This window comes from Epinephelus fuscoguttatus, linkage group LG5 (assembly GCF_011397635.1).
Source record: "Epinephelus fuscoguttatus linkage group LG5, E.fuscoguttatus.final_Chr_v1".
Lineage (NCBI taxonomy): Eukaryota > Metazoa > Chordata > Actinopteri > Perciformes > Serranidae > Epinephelus > Epinephelus fuscoguttatus.
Window position 1 is genome coordinate 2159671 of NC_064756.1, and position 13611 is coordinate 2173281.

The 13611-nt window shown below is 40.8% G+C and overlaps 1 protein-coding gene across 1 annotated transcript in view; it reads left to right on the forward strand.

Moving 5' to 3' along the window:
• The first annotated feature begins 2760 nt into the window (after positions 1-2760).
• The window catches only part of col4a3 (collagen, type IV, alpha 3), a 45735-nt gene continuing 34884 nt past the window's right edge, over positions 2761-13611 (forward strand). Inside the window, exons 1-2 of the mRNA XM_049577125.1 lie at positions 2761-3048; positions 11198-11254. Coding sequence (XP_049433082.1) covers positions 2959-3048; positions 11198-11254 — 147 coding nt within the window. The 5' untranslated portion in view covers positions 2761-2958. The remainder of the gene's footprint in view (positions 3049-11197; positions 11255-13611) is intronic.

A 13611-nucleotide genomic window follows, 5' to 3' on the forward strand; every position in this document is an offset into this window, starting at 1 on the left:
CCTCCCTCGGCATATGGGGGAGTAGATAATGGCTGCATTTTCATTTTTGGGTGCACTATCCCTTTAAACAAATAATAGCCCAGGCTACTAATGGAAGTTTTACGGTACATAAAGAACAAAAACTGCTGTGTATGAACAATAAAATACGTGAAGTAGATAAACCTCTGTTTCTAAACAACACAAGCTTCATAAAGCACATGAGCTGTATAAACTATAAATGACATACATCTTTACAAGAATCAACTTTCTGATGACATCTGTGATTTGGTCCACATTTTTAAAGTGACATATAGATTAATTAGATATCACACCAGTCCTGTTTGCATTAAGTTCCCCTGATCATTGTCTCAACAGTACTGACAACATATTAAAAATAATATTATTTACTCGTCCACAACACCAACAGTCTCACAGCTGACACAAGACAGAGGTCGATCAGTCGTCTGTGGGTCAGTGTGAAGTTCTTAAAGTGTTGAAAATAATCTTTCGTGGTTCAGGTTCGATTTTTAAATCAGTGATTTATGAATTTATATGGAAAATGTTGCACCATGTGAATGTGAGGACACATGATGTCACAGTGATGTGGCTTCATCAGACACACAGAGAAGAAACAGAGAGGAACATTCACGTATCTCAGATCTGGAGATGTGTCACCTTAAAACTGCATCAGACACCAACAGAGCACATGTTCACCTGCTTTAGAATATGATCGCACATTTCTTTCTTATGGTGAGACTCAACTGTGGGACTTTGGGCTCTTTTGTTTCCATAACACGTCTTTCAGACTCGTGGGTAAACAATTATCCAAAATACTCATTTAGGTTTATTTGAGTTCATATTTCTGTCCTGGACATTTATGTAAATCAGTGCATATTTCATTAGATAATGACTCATTTGCATATCTATAACATTTCAGAAAACGTGTAACGTATATGTACAAGCAATAATTGTCTTATTATAAGAAACCAGTTGGGGACGCTTCATGTTGATCTCTCTTCATTAATATTTTCATCTTGCTTTAATTTAAAGAGTTGCCTAATTCTTATGCAGTGGGTACAGATACAGGACCTCATGGTGCTGAACCCTTTTTTCTGACAGTGTGGGAAGTGTAATGGTGATATCCATAAAGATTTGGAGTGTGTGAACGTATTCATCCTGCAGAGCTGTGTCAACATAATTAATATTTATTTACATCCCAGCCGGCACTGGGCGTCGAAATGCTGCCAGAAAGACGCTGGACTCTGACAGATGTTATGTTCTGGTTGGAATGGAACTGAGCTGACGATATCTTAACTGTCCAACGATGTTAGGATTCCATGTCACCTTTTGCAGATGTTGGGTTTTGACTAAATGTCTGTATTCTACGTCACGATGACGTTGGCATGAGATGTTTGGAAGACGTTGTATTTTGGTTACTCAACAACACAACTTAAAATCCAACTAAACATCACCATCATCTGTCTCCAGTGCATCATGTTGAAGTTGACATAAGTTGTTGTCCTGACCCAGCGAGCGTGTTTCTGTTGAAGACGTTTAAAACCAGTGAAGACGCTCAGAACTGGTTCAAAAGTGCGAGTTCGTTCACCGACTCACATTTAGACCACATTCACCGGGATTTACAATACTGACTTTCAACTTAGAAATCTGGATGTGATTTCTTAGTTTGGCTCCATAAATGAGGACAGACTGTTGTTTGGACCCTGCAGAGGATGGAAAATCTCACTGTTGCAACTCCTGGTGAAATACGGTCTGAACTTAAATGTTCAATCAACGTCTTCAAGCGTCTTTTCACCACTGACCACTGACATTTTTTAAAAATGTCTTTAGCAGAAAGATGCTGGTTGGGGATGTTGAAATTTGGTCACCTGACATCACAACCTAAATCTAACCAAATATCATCATCAGAGGACACTGGGGGCTGGGATGATGTAACATAACCCCAGATGAATACAGACAGTAGATTTAATACAGATCCTCCATGGGTTGTACCTGTACACCTGTGCAGGTGTGATGCTGACGCATCATCAGATTCATGAGGTCAGAGTTACATTTGGAGGTTTAAGTCCTGCAGACAAAATCTGACTTGAGCAAAAGTACAAAAGTGCACGGATCATACGGAGGAGGGTGAGGGCCATGTTAAAGAAAAATTACGAGAATAAATCATAAATCTACGAGACTAAAGAAATATCACGAGATCAGACTCTTCATTTTGTAACTTGTTATACCATGTCACCAGACTTCTGGTCTTAATCTGTGACTTTTTTCTCTTCTAAAATTACATTGAATCTCGATACATTAAAACTTTATACTTGTAGATTTACTTTTTTCTCGTAATATTACGACTTTGTTCTTGTAATAACACGATTTTATTCTCGTAGATTTATGACTTTATTGACGTAATATTATTTCTTTAACGTGGCCTTAATCATAATTTGTGTAATTAGAACTTTGTCCTTCTCATTAGTACACAATGACGTCATCAGTCACAACACCTGTCTGAGGGGCCTTTAACCTGCACAGAGCATCATGTTTAATAAGTCGATCATTATTTCTTTGTAAAATCAAAACGATCTGTGACTTAAAAAACCCTTCTGAAAAAGTAAAGTAGAAAATGGACAAACCTGAAATATTTAAATCTGATTTGTGTGTAACCACAGTTTTTGTTTGTGTATTTGAGACTTTATCAGAGCTGTGCGAGTTTTTTTATTTTGAAGAGGTGAACCGGAAGTGTCGCTCTGAGTGTCGCGAGTTTGACTCCTCTGCCTGCGGACTGTCTCTCTCTCCATCCCGCAGCAGGTTGCTGTGGCCCGACACGATCAGCTGCACGGACCCCCTCCGGACTGAACCGAGCCGAACCGAGCCGAGCCGAGGCTGCAGGAGGAGCCCATCCCGAGCCAAGCCGAGCCTGCCGGCAGTCAGTGTGCTCAGCGGGGAGTCTGCAGCTGTGAGTCCGTCTGGATGGAGGCTCCGGGCGGCCCGAGGTGGAGGAGCGTCCCGCTGCTGGTTCTTCTGCTCTGCTGCACCGCCGCTCCGGGACATGCTGAAAGAGTGAGTGAACACACCCCGACACATGAGGGGTTAATAATTCCTCTTTATTAGAATAACTGGACTTTATTGTGAAAATCTGAAAGACTGTGGAGCAAAGTCTGTTTTTGTTTTAAGATGATTTTTATTATCAGAAACTTACTGTCAAAGTCTCTGTGAGTCACATCCTGTTATCAGGTGATCAATAACTCTGATTGGTTTGATACACCTGCTGCCTCACAGTATGTGTGTGTGTGTGTGTGTGTGTGTGTGTCACCATGGTAACAGACAGACGAGTGTGATATTAGTGTTTGTTTAGTTTAATTGTTTTTAACAGCAGACAGTGAAACTGAAGGACCTGTCAGTGTTATTATTATTATATTATTATTAGTAGTAGTTAAAGTAGTCGTCCATGTCGCTATGAATCATGGGAGGTATTCTGGGGTTATTCAGGCAACAAAAGGTAACACAACAGAACCAACCCGTGTTCAAAAACTGCCACCTGTTCAGTGATTTCTGCGTCAGACGTAGACACAAATGAATAAAAGCCGTACTTTTGTGGCACCAAATGGCGCCGCCCGGGAAGTTTGTTATGTATAGCTAACTTTATAACGCAGCCAGGCGGGTTCAGCTTGAAACGACGCAGGTCAACAACTTAACTTAGGGAGCTGGAAAGTCGCTGTAGGGCAGGCTGGAGGAGTAGTGGACGGATCCAACAACCCCCGGACTTTCAAACAGGAGCCCAGTGTCCACTTCCCGAGTGAGTGTAGAGCCAAATCATGATTTTTCTAAACCTAACCACGTGTTTATGTTGCACAGGGAAATAAATATGCAACTCATCCTCACTGTGACCTCGTCACATGTCCACGTTTGGTCATGGACTTTACACGTACACATACGATGTAAAAGGTACCCTGGGTGTGTTGGTTGTTGACGTTCTGGGACGCCATGTAATTTTAGCAATTGTAAAAATGCTAGTTGATCCTTCGTTCGGACGCGTTAATCAGACTCTGCACGGCTGCATGTAAACAGGAGCATTAGTGGAATATTCATTTTCATCAGCCAGTAGTAGAAATCTTGTCTTTTTCAGAATCAGGACAAAACCTGGAATATTTTGTGCACGTGAACATGTCAGTGGATGTTTTGTGAGGAAGAGGAGACATTCCAGATGTGGTTCCATCAGATCTCAGTCCATCTTAAAATGTTTTCTTGGATTTCACTTTGCTGTTCTCAGATCAGATATCTGATCTGCTGAGTGTGTTGTATTTACACATGTCATCATGCTGTAGAACAGTCAACAGCAGGCGTGTCCAAAATCCGGCCCACGGACCAGTTTTGAACACCTTCTGCTTAATTTTAAAAATAAATTTACCACACAGTATTTGTTAATCAAGCAAGATCACTTCATGTTTTTTCTGTTCACCTCATGAAGGCAGGACTTTTATAAAGTTTCTAGACAAGTAGGAACTACACAGGCCGCACTAACGTGTTTTCATGATTGGAGCAGTTACCAACCAGCAGATATTTCCTGGTTTCACTCTGAAGTCGTTGAGAAACAGGTGCTTGTTCAGTGACTTCCGGCTTCAGACACCAACAACAAAAAGTTGTCCTTTCACGTTAGCATGATACACGACCTGTCGTCGTTATTGTTTAACACGGTAGGACAACAGCAAAAGTTAAGGGGGCAGAAGTCCGAGTGGTGGCAGATGGGTCCAACAACCACCAACTTTCACCCAGCAGGCCTGTGTTCACTTCCTGTAAGAGTGTAAAGCCAAACCCTGTTCTTCTTTCCTGCCCAACCGTGTGTGTGTGTTGTTGAAGGAAAAAAACTTGGCGAAACCAGAAGTGTATTTTGAAAGCAGACAATGCATGTAACAGGCTGAAGTTGACACGGCGTCCCAGAACGTCAACGACCAACACACCCAGGGTACCTTGGACGCCATATGTGGACGTGGAAAGTCCATGACCAAACGTGGACATGTGACGAGGTCACAGTGAGGATGAGTTGTCCTTCAAGGTAGGAGACATGGCCACAGCAAGGAAGCGTACAGTTTAGGAGCGTTTTGATGACCCATATGATACGAGAAACAGCCGGCCCCCATTCCAAAACCCCTGGTCTACAGTAAATGTATGACAAGATCCAAGATGGCGGCCATTAGCTTCCTCAAAATTCTCTACATCTGAGTTTAAAATCAGGATAAAGGAAAGATGTTCGGGCTCATACAGATCCAACACTGTCTTGGATGTTGAAGAAAACAAATATTTGTAACTGGAACTGATGATGATAATTACTAACGATGTGTTTTGAATCTGTGAAGCATCACAACCTGTACAGTGGACTCAAACATGACCTGCTGAGTTCAGGATGCGGACAGTGCTCGGCTCCAGACTTCAAATCCTTTAAATATACATCGTCTGCAGACACCAGAAATCACATGTTCGGGCTTACACCGCATTACCACCCCCGCGAAATGACTCATTTCTCTCTCAGGGTTTGATCCGTTCGGTCTGATAACATCCGGAAAGTCTAGAAAAGCTGCAAGATTACATCACGTTATCCTCATTCAAGTTAGACGCTTGGCCTGCAGGAGTCTGGTGCTCCTGCTCTGTCAGCCCAGTGGTACCAAAGATCCAATTTTATACCTGGAAATCAAACTTATTTGGCTTCATTTGCCACTAAGCAACTTTCATAGGAATGATTGTGGCCAGCGCTTTATCCACCTCTCCTTACAGATCCAGTCAAGTTCAGAGTATCTGAGCATGCTCAGTGTGCCATCCTCACTTCTTAGTGTGTTTGGGGAGACTTGAGGGACCTCTTTGACCTGAGGGCTAACTGAGCTAACACTACTGCTGCCAGTGAGCGTAGATCACCTCATGTTTTCATGTCCTTACACCTTCGTTATTGTTTTTGTGTCATGTGAAGAGTCAAAAACAAAAGGCAATTTTGGTGTTTTTCTACCTGCACCCTACTCTCCCATGTTTGAAGAGCCGAGTAATGGGAACAACTAGTTTTGAGACTGGTCCAGAGTTAAGAGAGAGTGTGAAAACAGGCTGGAATATATTGGTAATGGGTGTCGATGTACGTCTGGTGGACGTTCACTGACGGTGCACAAATGCCCAGAGTGGTTACATCGCAGCGCTCTCTCTCACTACTGCACCAGTTTTAAAATTTGTTGTTCTCTTTAGTCATTTAGACACATAAACATGGGAGAACAGCTGACAAATACTCAAGTTAAATACCTTAAAAAGCGCTCTATAAATAAAACATAATGACTTTTAGCTTACAGACAGTGCAGCCTGATGGACGTTAATTCAGTCGGTCCTTCACATCTCAGCAGGTGTTGGATGGGTTGCAATGACATGTGGTTCATTATTCATATTCCCCTCAGGGTTAATTGTAACTAGCGCCACCATCAGGTCAGTTTTGGACAGATTAGTACAGAAGCAGCAGGTTCTTCACCTTCAGCTGTGAGTCATGTGACCCTGCAGGTCGTCGCGGTGTCTGCTTCAGTGTAGCTGCTCTCTGTTTTATCATCATCTTTTTTTTTTACTGCAGAAATAAAAGAATGCATAAAGAATGTCAGACAGGAAATAAAACCTGTCTGTCTGTCTCTCTGTCTGTCTGTCCGTCCGTCTGTCTGTCTGTCTGTCTGTCTGTCTGTCTCTGTGCAGTCAGTCAGACGGTCTCTGTCTCTGTCTGTTGTTTTAGTTCGTCTGTTTTCAGTTTCAGCCCTTTGTCCTGATCTGCTGTTATTACTGACCCAAACACACACACACACACCCACACACACACACACACACACACACACACACACACACTCTGATCTGATCTGCTGAGCTGCGGTGAAAAGCAAAGTCTCTGACTGACTGCAGCTGAACAGTGACAGAAAACATGTAAAGGAAGTCATTACATCTTCAGTCGGCCGACGACGATCATTGACTCATTTCACACTTTATGAATTAAAGACAAAAAGTCACTGAAACTACACAGATTTCATTACACACTGATCCACACTGCTTCACTTCTGCCATCCGAAGGTTGTTGTGTGTTGTCACGTCAATACCGACGACATTATAGAAGGGTGCCGATGACATCTGCACATCTGTGTGATGCCGTACTGTGTGTTAGCATGTTCAGTGTGTTTCCATTAATGCACATGTAATGTCTACAACATATTCCGTTCTGCTTTTGTGTCCTAAGACTGCATGAAAGTAGTCAACACATCCTCACTGTGACCTCGTCACATGTCCACGTTTGGTCATGGACTTTCCACGTCCACATATGGCGTCCAAGGTACCCTGGGTGTGTTGGTTGTTGACGTTCTGGGACGCCGTGTCAACTTCAGCCTGTTACATGCATTGTCTGTTTTCAAAATACACTTCTGTTTTCACAGGAAATGTACAGTTTGCATACAGTCTCTTTCAAAATAAAAGCACTACATCGGTACAACACCACCAACTGATGTTTTTGTCCTTTAACGACACACACATGGTTGGGTTCAGAAAAACAGAACAGGGTTTGACTTTACAATCTTATGGGAAGCAGACTCCGGCCTCCAAGTTGAAAGTTGGTGGTTGTTGGACCATCCACCCCTCCTCCCCGCCCTACTCAGACTTTCTCCATCTTAGCTTTCGTTGTTGCCCCACCACGTTTCCTCCTGATACTGCCAGGCGTCATTAAACAATAATAGCAAATGGTTGTGTATCATACAGACATGAAAGGACGGCTTTTTCATTGGTGTCTGACACTGGAAGTCACTGACCAAGCGCCGGATTTCGACAGTTTTGGACTGAGACCGGGTTGAAGCAGCGGGGAGAAAGAGCTGGCCTCCAGTTTGTTTTTTCCTCGTCCTGGTGATCGGCACATCTGGGTGATGTCAGTATGTGTTGGATGTGTTTCAGTTCACATCTCCTACAGCTGCAGATTAACGCTGACACACAGTCCTGTTCTTATACATAACTCTCTCTCTGGTGCTGCTGTAACTGTAAGGTAACTAGTAATGCATAATGTATCACATTTTGAGAGTAAACTGCGGAACACTGTACGTATCATATCAGCGTTTCTAAAGGGACGTAGTATCTGAGCTGACTGTGGATGGTGGATGGTGTGACACCTCGCAGAGATGCTTGCCAAGCTGCAGACACTGTTCAACACCAACAAACAACTGATCCTTTTGTTTTACAGTGACGTCGCTGCATTTCCAGCAAATTTTTAGGCACCTAACGTGGGAGTTTCGTAACAGCCTGTCCCTGTCTGTCCGTGCCCTCAGACGCCGACATTTTAAACCATAACCAAGTGGTTTTTGTGCCTAAATATAACCACAGCATTGTTGAAAAGTTTCAGTGTATCCACGACATAACAACATGCCAATGTAACAAAGGTTCCACAGTGAGGTTTGTACGGCAGGTCATGAGGGTCAGGAAACAATCTGCTGTGTAGCTGAGAGTGTGCAGGTCTGAAACACCTGAACCCTCACAGTACACAAGATGCAGAACTCTACCCACGATGGCCCACTGCGGGACGTGTCGAGACATCGAGCGTCGTGCGGGATGTGAGACAGGAATGAAGATAAGACGACATCAGTCCTTGACAGGGCTGCCTGTCTCTCTGCCTGTCTGCTGCTTCAGTTTATCACATAGGAAGAGCACTGTTACACCTGCAGGACACATGGAGCTGTTTGGGTTTAAACGCATTCTCAGATGTCTGACAGATAAAGACTTCATGAAGAAACACGTCCAACAGCTTCACCAACGTCTAAACCTGGACCAAACTTTTCAGCGGTACACCTGCAGGGCACATGGAGGGGTTTAAAAGCCACCAGTTGGACTTCATGTCTGACCTGCATCACGTGGTCAAGAAGACGATCTCCTAACCTTGGACAGAGTTACTTGAGTCAAAGTACAGATACTCCTGGTCAAATATTACTCCAATACATGATGCCCTGATGAAGGCCAGTGAGCATGGCCGAAACATGTTGGTGATTTTAATGTTCATCATGAACTAGCCATTTAATAAAGGCCTTTTCACTTTTGCACCAGAGAAGAATTGCCTTGGATTTTGTTCTTTTCAAGATTACTCCAATACACGTGAAGTTGCTGAGTCAGGGTTAAAGTACCGGAGTAATCAAAGAACTTTTTTTGAATGTCAGTGCATTGTTACATGTTATCACACAGAACCTGAAGGCTGTAAATCAACCTGCTGAATGCACTGACTTTCTCGTAGAGCCTGTAGAATAAAAGCGTGTTGAATGTGCTGCAAACTGACAGAAGGACCGCCGCCTCTTGACATCGCCATCTGCTGCCGTCGCCATAGTAACACCACATAACCAAATACAACCACCTGCTGATGACCTCTCCTCTCTACCTGTCTCTACTGATCAGCTGCAATCTGCAGTCTGAGTAGAGCATGTGAGACGTAGAGGTGCAGGAACAAACAAACCACGCGCAGAACTGCATGATCACAGTTAATAAAAAAATCATCTGCTGACTTTATAAAATAACCACACCTAAATAATATCAAAGCCAAAATATCCAATATGAACCTCCAAATAAGAGCTGTACAAATTACACACAAAACCACAAATCCATTATTTATCAAAAGGAAAACACATTTCAAGATTTCACTGATTATAAAACTATTTAAATGATGTTCAGAACAACTGATCAATAACTGCCTGGTAGCATCCAGCTGAGAGGAAACAAACACGTTGACATGAACCTGCACTGCAAATTATCTCTGGTTAAAATATGAAACTGTAATATTTCACAATAAATTACATTATTATCACCTCAACTCACAGGCTTTTACTGTAACCAAATTCAGACTTTTATTGTGAAATTCATGCCGGTTATTTTACAGCAGTACTAAATCACAGTAATATCTGGAGTTTAAATGTGAGATTACAGTGAAATACAGTATTTCTACAGGAGCATGCTGGTAAATCACAGTAATATGTAGGTATAACTGTGAGATCACATTATACAGCTGTCGTTTCACAACAGTTTACTGTGAACACGAACAGAAACTTACTGTGAATGTGCACCAATAACAACAAACGCTAAACTTTATCCAAACTGAAAAAACTCTTGAGAAAAGGAACACTGAAAGGTTACGAGCTGGACTGATCTGTCTCTTGTGGACTCTTTGATGGTTTTGGTTCATTCTGAATATTTTGTTCTTGTTTTGTCCAAACGGGTCGATGTGTTTAGATCAGTATCACAGAAACTGATTTTATTTTCTGTGATCAATATATAAAGAAATAGACTTCTTCTTAAACCTTCTGAACATGAATGATATTATTAGAGTTGCTCATTAGTTGCTTCTGTGTTGCTGAGGATTTCATTTGTTTTTGTTTATATCGCTTATAGGTTTCATTTTGTGTTTGTTGTATTATAACATGTTCAATAAACTGACTAAGAATAAATTAATATTAATTATAAATATATTTAAATGAGTGTGAATAGAAGTCAAGGGTAAGAGTTGCAATGAAGCTTCATGTATCTGCGTTGAGCCTCCCGATATGCAAATATTAAATTTGCACAAATTATTAGGAAGAAATTAATTGGTAATATCAACAATTATTATTTTGACTATAGAGAAATGAATTTTACTGTTTTTATTTTTGTTGTTGTTGTTGTGTGTCCATAACTTTTTCATCTTTTTACTGTTTTTTTTTTATTGCTGTATGTAATTCTTAGTAGATATTTCTGCTACTTATTTGTTTTTTTATGGATTTTTTTTCATAATTTTATTGTGATTGTTATCATATATTATCATATAGACTAGCCCACTGAATGTGAACTCATGTCATTGCTTTAAAAGAACTTAATGCTCAGTCAATTTTCCTTGAATAAAGAATGGTTTGATTGAGAGTGCTAGTCTAAATGTACATTATGGATACGTTGACTTGGAATCAATCAAAAAGCAGTTGTTTACATCTACAGTTGCTATGACCACTACAGATTAAATGTTAAAAGGCCTCATAAAGTGCAGATCGTCTTAACATTGGCTGTATATATATATAAAAAAACAATAAACTGATGAATCACAAAGAGTGAACGCTGAAAACATCAAACTGTTTTGTTCTTTAACCTTTCAGACCCGATGAGACGACTCTGCTCTCTGTCATGATAGGAAACGATATTAAACGTGTACTGTGTTGTGTCTCTGCAGGTGTGTCACTGTACCGGGAAGTCTCTCTGTCACTGCGATGGGGTCAAAGGTCAAAAGGTGAGAAGATCTCGACTCACTCAGACCACCTGTCTGAAAACCAGACACAATCTTTACGCTCTGAGAATGAACCCAGAATTTTTCACAGTTACTCAGCAACATTTTCTACAACATCCACGACTCCTGAGAGACACCAGAGTTCGTCACTGACAGAAACTATGTCAAAAAAATGTTACGTCAACAACCTTGTTTTCCGTGATGAAAAGGAGACGATGACGAGCCAAAAATAGATCTTGATAAAAATAACTAGGACAAAATCTCTGTTTCGTTTTCGTTGACAAGACGAGATGTGATGAAAATGTTAGGAGTGGACTATCGGACGTTGAAAGTTGAGGATTGTAAAGACGGCTGTGATTGTAATTATCCTCAAATGCAGCATGAGCGACAGGCTGGTAAACTCCAGTAAATAGTCTGCACCGGGATGTTTCAGTGTCCAACAGAAACAGTCAGAGCTGTTGGTGCGAGTTATTGATAGTAACTGTTACTAAAAACTGAATGAAGTGGTTGAACAGGAACAAATTTCTGTGATAAACATCAGACTGAATGAAAATGGACCATTTGTCAACACTGATTATAAAATGAATTAAAAAAAGAGAAGATCTCAGATGTATCCCAACGTCAGAAAAGGAAGTGTTCAAGTCCTTCTGTTTTTAATTTCCTGTCAGCCAGTAAGACATAAACATGGTGATCCCAGTCACATACTTTTTCTTTTTACTTCATATTGTTTCTGATAAAATTAGGCCCTGAACTTTGACCCTCTTTCTCATGTATCTGTTACCTTGGAGATAAAGCAAAGCGCCAGAGACGGAGGTCAGAGCTCTGCTGTTGCTACTGTGTGATGTGTGTAGTTTTAAGTTTGAAGTTATAACTGCACAGTGTAGATTCTAACACATTATATTCACCACAATAAAATTATATCAATCAGCTGCCAAGCTGTGGCTCAGTCGATGTGACATATCTTCCGCTGTGCAGAGGATTGTGGGTCAGAATATCCAGAAAGTCATCCTGGGTTACAAACTGCAAAATCAGACCAGATGCAGTAAAACATCCTGGTTGTATTATTTTACACTGCACTGACAGACTCTGTGTTTGGACTCACTGAATCTTTTTCTGCCATGTTAAATAATACGGCAGTGCACTGGGACACACTGAGACATGTCTATCCGACCTCACTGACACTGGATCAGTTTATGTGTGCAGTCTGCTGCCCTCCAGTGGTGACCTGCTGTCACTACAGACCTCCATTAAACTAGAGCTGAACTGCAGTCTGATGGTTTTTAATGTGGCTCTGCTCAGATCTAATGTGGGTCAGCAGGTCTTGGTTCGTTAGTGGGGTTTATTTTGGAGCTCAAGACGTACAACTAATAACAAAAAATGTAATACTACTACAACTAATAATAATATAGGAATTAGAACTTTATTTATCCCGAAGGAAATTCTTGCGCCAGAGAACACTTCAATCATAGTAACAACAATTAACATTCACAAACCAGTAACAACCAGAACAACCAGTGGGTTCCCCAGGTCAGGATCACACACTAGGCCCAGTTTTTAAAACAACAGATTATCAGTCAAAATATTCAAAATATACAAGGTTTAAAGTGTTTAAGGGGCAAAAAGCAAAAAATAGTGCCTCATGGAGCAACAACAGAAGTAAGATCAGTACAAGGGTTACTGAAAATGAACTAAAATGTTAATATGTAGTAATAATAATAATAATAATAATAATAATTAATGTAACATTTTATGGTGTTTTTCCTCTTTTCATCTGTTTTTTTTCCTGTTCTGTTATCAATGTTTTTATTTTAAAGTACTTTGTGATGTTCTGCTGGTGAGAGGTGATATATACAAATACATTTATATACTAACTATGATGGTGTTTATGGTTGTATGAGGGTCTAATGGATGACAGACATTTCCTGTTTAATTATTACAAGTACGTAAAACTGTCCTCTAAGATAAAGATCATGTGAAGATAATATAATTTTTTTTTATTCTTAATACTAAGACGTTATTTTGATGTGTGAACAAACTGAATAAAAATTGAATAGACTTTAATATCACATCATAATAATAAATGTATTTATATATACGTACATATATAATTGATTTGAGAACAACAACAAAACATTCAAACCAACAGCAGAAAATGATTTAAATACCGAAGATTAAAAATAAAGATGTGATTTGAGCTGCAGTGGAGTCTGGAGTCTTTGTGTCTCAGGTGTGGTACCTGAGACCACCCAGGTGTGAACTCTGTGATCTCAGGTGTGTTCAGCAGGAGAATAAAGGCCGGTTCCTCTCTGCTGAACATGAAACATCCATCTGTTCATTCAATGCACCTGGACCGCAGCCAG